This window comes from Carlito syrichta, unplaced genomic scaffold, assembly GCF_000164805.1.
Source record: "Carlito syrichta isolate Samal-C Ts95f unplaced genomic scaffold, Tarsius_syrichta-2.0.1 Scaffold305386, whole genome shotgun sequence".
NCBI classification, from domain to species: domain Eukaryota; kingdom Metazoa; phylum Chordata; class Mammalia; order Primates; family Tarsiidae; genus Carlito; species Carlito syrichta.
The window spans coordinates 321353-328385 of record NW_007249482.1 but is presented as its reverse complement, the minus strand read 5'-3'; the positions used below and the strand labels follow the sequence as shown (position 1 = coordinate 328385).

The 7033-nt window shown below is 47.2% G+C and overlaps 1 protein-coding gene across 1 annotated transcript in view; it reads left to right on the top strand.

The window, feature by feature from the left end:
* The first annotated feature begins 4727 nt into the window (after nt 1-4727).
* The window catches only part of UTP11 (UTP11, small subunit processome component), a 9906-nt gene continuing 7600 nt past the window's right edge, over nt 4728-7033 (top strand). Inside the window, exon 1 of the mRNA XM_008061657.1 lies at nt 4728-4887. Coding sequence (XP_008059848.1) covers nt 4825-4887 — 63 coding nt within the window. The 5' untranslated portion in view covers nt 4728-4824. The remainder of the gene's footprint in view (nt 4888-7033) is intronic.

The window sequence follows — 7033 nt, the reverse complement described above, 5'->3', positions numbered from 1 at the left end:
AAAAAATCAGCCGGGTGTGGTAGCGCATGCCTGTAATTCCTGCTACTTGGAAGGCTGAGGCGAAAGGATCGCCGGAGCCCAGCAGGTCGAGGTTGCAGTGGACGGGAGTGGCCACTGCACTCCAGTCTGGGCAACAGAGTGAGACTCCAACTCAAAAAAAAAAAAATCTGAGAAAATGGAGGCACAGAGAGGTTAAGTAACTTGCCAAGGTTGTCACAGCTAAGAATGGCAAAGCTGGAATTTAAATCTAGTTAGTAAAAAGTCAAAGTCCCTTATGCCAAAAATGAGCGTAACCATTATTACAGCATCTGTAGTCATTTTAATCACTGTGAGCCTCAGTCTCATCTGTGAAGAATGGATGACTGTTTTCACAGCATTGTTGTGAGGATTGGATGAGAACACACAATAACTTGCCAATGATCAAGTGTTAAGGTTCTGGGGCTTGGACTTGGAGTCTGGGGGCCAGAGGAATTTATCTCTCCAGCTTAGGCCAGACAGGCCTAGGGGCTTAGCTCCCCAGTGTGTCCTTTCCCCTCTCCATTTCTAGTTCCCCAGTGGCTCACATTTCCCTGCTTGCTCTATTTTCGTTGGCCCAGGAGGATGTGCCCCAGGGAGGTCCAGGGATCAGACACATGGACTCCCTGTTCCTGTTCTCTATCTGTCCTCCCCCCTCCCTGGGAAACAGGTGTGTCTGAGCTGAGGCTGGAAGAGCCTGAGAGCTAGATGACCAGCCTTGGGTGAGTGGGAGCTGCTTGTCCCTTCACTCACCCAGGAAGTCTCCATGCACCTTTTATCTCATGGTCCCCCAGCTGTTCTTTCACTCTTCTTTTAAAAAGAGGCCCTGGGTGACGACTGGCAGGCCTCTCTGGGTTTTCTCTGGGTGCTGAATCATTCTCTGATGCCTGTAACCACAAACTTCCTTCCCCCAGTGAGAACACATTCTTCCTTCTCTGGGTGTATTGCTCACTCTTACCCACTGGCTGCCTAGAGCCCTTGCAGGCATTACGGCTTAGCAGATACCCTCTTTCAAACTGCAGAGAAACTTTCCTTGTGACCCCAAGTCTGCCAATGGATTTGTGGGTGGAGATGGTGGAATAAATGACTTTCACAGAACATGGGGGAGAGGGGCAGAACTAATGTTAAATGCTGACTTCTGTGCAGGGCACCACGCTAAGTGCTAGTTAATACCTCCTTCAATTCTCACAAAACACATGAGGTAGTTATAATTATTACTGCCATTTTATTATTATTATTTTTTTTGAGTTGGAGTCTCTGTCGCCCAGACTAGAGTGCAGTGGCCGCTCCCGGCCACCACAACTTCGACCTGCTGGGCTCTGGCGATTCTTCCGTCTCAGCCTTCCAAGTAGCTGGAACTACAGGCACACCCTACCATGCCCGGCTAATTTTTTTTTATTTATTGTAGAGATGAGGTCTCACCAAGTTGCCCAGGCAGGTCTCAAACCCACGGCCTCAGGCAATTCACTCGCCTCAGCCTCCCAAAGTGCTAGGATTACAGGCTGAGCCACTGAACCGGGGGCGGGGGGGGGGGGGGTCTTGTCTTTCAATGGTAAGAGACAAAGACATGGGATTTTGTTGATGCTTGTGGCTCTACATAGGCAAGGCTCAAACTCATACTTTCAGCTCTTTCATGCCCACTTGCCAATTGGACTGGCACCTCTGGGGACTGAGGAGAGGATTTCCCTAGTGCTCCTCTGCTGGAGGGGTGACTCCTGTCATGAGAAATAGGTGCAATTACAGAACTTGCTTCATATGGTGGAAAAAACCCAAATACCTTTGGCATGCTCTACTAGACTTAGAGGCAGGTTTAGTAATAACAAAAATAACAACATTAGTTTCTTTTTTTTGAGACAGCATCTCACTCTGTTGCCTAGGCTGGAGTGCAGTGGCATGCTCACAGCCACAGCCTCCACCTGCAGGGCTCAGGCGATCCTTTTGTTTCAGCCTTCCAAGTAGCTGGAACCACAGGTGTGTGCCACCTTGCCCAGCTAATTTTGTGTTTTACTGTAGAGACGAGGTCTTGCCATGTTGTCCAGGCTGGTCTTGAACCCCTGAGCTCAGGCAATCCTCTCACCTCCACCTCCCAAAGTGATGGAATTGTAGGCATGAGCCACCGCGTCAGGCAACAGTAGCTTCTTAAATTTTTTTTGAGTCGGAGTCTCTTTTTTTTTTTTGAGTTGGAGTCTCACTCTGTCGCCCAGACTGGAGTGCAGTGGCCGCTCCCGGCTACCACAGCCTCGACCTGCTGGGCTCCGACGATCCTTCCGCCTCAGCATTCCAAGTAGCCAGAATTACAGACATGTGCTACCACGCCCGGCTGATTTTTTGATTTATTGTAGAGATGAAGTCTCGCTGCTCAGGCGGGTCTCGAACCCGCGGACTCAGGTAATCTACTCACCTCATTCTCACTCTGTTGCCCAGGCTGGAGTGCAGTGGCATGCTCACAGCCAGCACAGCCTCAACTTGCTAGGCTCAGGTGATCCTTCTGCCTCAGCCTTCCAGGTAGCTGGAACTACAGGCACATGCCACCACACCCAGCCAATTTTTTGATTTATTATAGAGATGAGGTCTCACCAAGTTGCCCAGGCTGGTCTTGAACCCCCGGGCTCAGACAATCCTCTAGCCTCCACCTCCCAAAGTGCTGGGATTACAGACTTCAGCTACTGCACCCGGCTCTTAATTTTTTTTTATTGTCAATTAAAAAAAAATTGTAGAGACAGGGTTTCACTATGTGGCCCAGGCTGGGCTCCGAACTCCTTGGCTCAAGCGATCCTCCCGCCTTTACTTCTCAAAGTACTGGGATTACAGGCATGAGCCAGTATGGTCAGTAGCTCCATATTATTGTGAACTCGCTAAGGGGTGAACATAGCAGTAAGCACTTTGTCTGTTTATTTATTTTGAGATAGGGTCTCACTCTGTCACCCAGGCTGGAGTGCAGTGGTGCAATCCAGGCTCACTGCAGTCATGACCTCCTGGGCTCAAGCAATCCTTCCACCTCAGCCTCTGAGTAGCTGAGAGTACAGGTATGCACCACCACACCTAGCTAATTTTGTATTTTCTGTAGAGATGAGGTATCAATATGTCACCCAGGTTGGACTTGAACTCCTAGGCTCAAGTGATTCTCTGGCCTCGGCCTCCCAAAGTGCTGGGATTATAGGTGTGAGCCACTGTGCCTAGCCAGGCACTTTAAGCATATTATATCATTTAATCCTCACAACGATCCTGGGGGTATACTATTATTATTATCTCCATTTACAGATGAGGAGACAGAAACTCAGTTATTTTAGTTTTGCTGTGGCTGGTAGCAGAGTTGGGATAGGATCCATGGATCATTGTCCAAATCATTGTTATACTGCCTCTGACATATATATTGTCAGCCAGCCTTCCCTTGGGGTTATGAGGAACTCAGAACTTTGTAACTACTGCCATTAGATGATTCCTTCTGAAGCTGCTTACAGATATAACTTCTCAATTCAACTGTGAGTCTTTGACAACCCTATGTATGAGGCAAGAAGTGCATGCTCATGCTATTATTAGCTTCTTTTTATGTGTGAGAAAAATAGTGCATGTTAAAGTCAAGAAACCTGCCCCAAATCACAAAGCCTGTAAGTGGCAGAGTCAGATGTGGCTTTAAATTCTCTTGTCTCTCTATAGAATACTCTTTCCTGCACACTGTTGCAGGGAAGCAAAAAATAGAAGGGTCAGATGACCGAAGCTCATACAATATCCCGAGCTACAGAAAATAATAGCCGTGTGAGGCTTCTGGGAGTGGTGGTGGTGGCAACACAAGTTATGAAAAGGTGAGGGGAAAAGTATATAGTGAATAAAGGTTGTCCTGTTATGTGGATAGTCCCTCAGGTGGTGGCTCAGCCTGTAATCCCGCGTTTTGGGAGGCTGAGGTGAGTGGATTGCCTGAGCTCGCGGGTTCGAGACCCACCTGGGAAACTTGGTGAGACCTCATCTCTACAATAAATCAAAAATCAGCAGGGCGTGGTAGCGCGCGCCTGTAGTTCCAGCTACTTGGAAGGCTGAGGCGGAAGGATCGCCAGAGCCCAGCTGGTCGAGGCTGCAGTGGTTGGGAGCGGCCACTGCACACCAGTGTGGGTGACAGAGTGAGACTCCAACTCCAAAAAAAAAAAAAAAAAAGTTGTCAGTCGTCTTCCTGAAAAAGATACTTTGCTAATGTAAATTTCCTTTATAGAGAAAACTTTCTTTCACAAACAACTTTTCAGAATTACTCCTGTGTCTGCAGTTTCTCAGAATAACCAGCTGAAAATATGCCAAAGAAGTGTATTTTGGGATGGAATATTCTAGTCTTCTACAGTCATATTTTAGAATGGTGTGTCCTGAGATCCAAAACTGTAAAATTCATAGGGCTCCTAGCTTTAAACCTACCGCATAAAGACCGGCAACCATTGCCAAGCTGTAAGTGACTGCACATGCGCACATGAAAAGCCCAGCTCGGTGGGTGGGCAGTGTCAGCCACGTGTTCCCAGGTGCCAACGCGTGCAGAGCGCTAAGGGAAGATCTTCGTAGCGTGGACAAGGAGCTAGCGAATAAGAACTGCCTACTGTAGAGTCACGAGACTAACGTAGGAAACTACACATCCCAGCAGAAGCCCAGGGTGGAAGGCTTTGCTGAGGGACGCATTTCCGGAAAAACAGGCTCTGGATAGGATGTATGGAGGAAGTGGGCGGTCCTAGGCGGCTGGCGGCTTAGCCTGTTTCCGGTAGGACCAGTGGACTCGGCGGCAGAGGCCTTGCGGAACTGGCGTTGTCTGCTGAGCTTTTCTAGACCTGAGCAGACATGGCGGCGGCTTTTCGGAAGGCAGCCAAGTCCCGGCAGCGAGAACACCGAGAGCGAAGCCAGGTAGGACCACACAAAACCCTCGAGCACTGGCCCTTGGTCCCGTGTGCTGTTCTCATCCCCACCCCCTCCCCTGGGGAACCTGATCACGGCGGTATGTGGCTGCTGTTCTGTGTAAATACATGCAGATATATGCTAATGACGCTGGCGTCGCTGGGGCGGAGATTCGCGGGGATTGGTACGTGATTGTGGTTCTCTAGGAGGGAGGAGGGCAGCTCCCCATTCCTTGGGGATAATCAAACTTAACTCTGCAAGATTTCAGGGCGGTAATTAAGTAAAATAATGCATGTAAAGTGCCTGGCCTTCTTTGAGGAAATTGAGTCCAAAGCTCATGTAACCGACAAAACTCTCGGACTGGATTTGGAACCCTCATCTCATGCTTAGCTCTGCTAGCTGCATATGGGTCCCTGAGCGAAGATTGGTGTTACTAATGTGGTGTCATCATCATGCGTGGGCTTTGTGGTTCATGGGGATCTGCCACATATGCCACTTTTGTTTATGCCTCACCCTGTAATGTTGGTGTTTTTCATCCCCATTATACAGGTGAGGAAGCAAGTCTAGAGAATGACTTGCCCATTTATAGACAAAAATTCAGGCAGAATAAACAGTTGTAGGATTTATGTGGTGGGTTGAATAGAAATAAGTTTATATGCAGAGTCAATTTATATACTCGGAAATCACATTATATCTGATTTCGGAAAGGCCCTTAGAGATATCTGGCCCAACTTGAGTTTACAGATGGGGAAGAGAGAAGGAAGGATGTATCTAAGAGTTGTGCAGCTTGACTGATGGAGTAGAACTAGGACCTCTCTTTTTTTTTTTTTTAACTGTCTCCCAGGCTGGAGTGCAGTGGCACACTCATGGCCACCGCAGCCTCGGCCTGCTGGGCTCAGGCTATCCTTCCACCTCAGCCTTCCAAGTGGCTGGAACTACAGGCGCGAGCTACCACGCCTGGCTTGAACTAGGACCTCTTAACCACAGTTGAGTCTTCCTGCTTAAAAGCATTTATCAGACACAGTTATTGAGCACTTGCTGTGTGCTCAGTTGTGTGCCACTTTGTTTGGAAGATCAGGTGGACCTATCTAAAATTAATAAGTAGAATGCTTACTGTGTGCTGGAGCCAGACAAAGTGCAAAGTGCTTTACCCTCATTATCTCATTTAACTCTCGCAGCAGCTGTGTGCAAGTAGGTACTATTATTTCCTTACATTTGCAGATGAGAAAACAAAGTCTCAGATAGGTTAAGTACTTTGTCCTTAGACATAACACTATAGCTGGCAAACAGCAGAGCTGGGACTCACACTATGTTTTGAAGTCAGAGGCTACTAGAAGATGAATAAAGAGGTTACTGTAAGAGATGGCACATTAAAAAAATGCCAAAGGAGTGTTATGAGTGGGAAGAGTTGAGATAATAAGAAAGCATCATGATGAAACTTGTTAGAATTGGAAGGCTAACTATCACTTTTTGAGCATTTACTATATACTAGGCACAGCCTCACATGCTTTACAATTGACTCATATAATCCTGCAAGGTGAATCTTGTGAGGTGGATGTTAGCCTCATTTTACAAATAAGGAATGTGGTGCTTAAAGAGATTGAGTAGTGTGTCCAAGGTCACAGTTGTAAGTAGTGGATTTGGGTTAGATGAGAAGAGAGAGGCTTTCAAGGTCGGCCATGGACATGGCATGGCTGTGTCTGAGTAGGAATAGAAGGTCTTTGTGGGAGAGGTAAGGCGAAGGTCATGCTGGAAAGATGGGTGAACCACTGACATGAACATTCCCTGTTTGCATAGTTTGGGCTTTATCCAGTAGGTCCTTCAATGAGGTAGCGGCAGAGTTATTGAAGGTATTTTGTAAGAAGGGTATATGTGTTCTTGTGTAAACTTTTTGAGATACAGTACTAGGTTTCCTTCTGTAATGCAGGTAGATGCTACAGATTTCAAGTTTTGTGCCTTGCCTAATGTTGGTCTTTTGACCCTTTTGAGTTTTCTTTCTGCATTGTGTCAGCCTCCCTTTATCTGTTATAATTAAAGTAAAAATGAGCAGGAAAGGTTTAGGGTGTTATCTTATTATTTATTTTATTTTATTTTATTTTTTAGTTGGAGTCTCACTCCGTCACCCAGACTGGAGTGCAGTGGCCGCTCCCGGCCA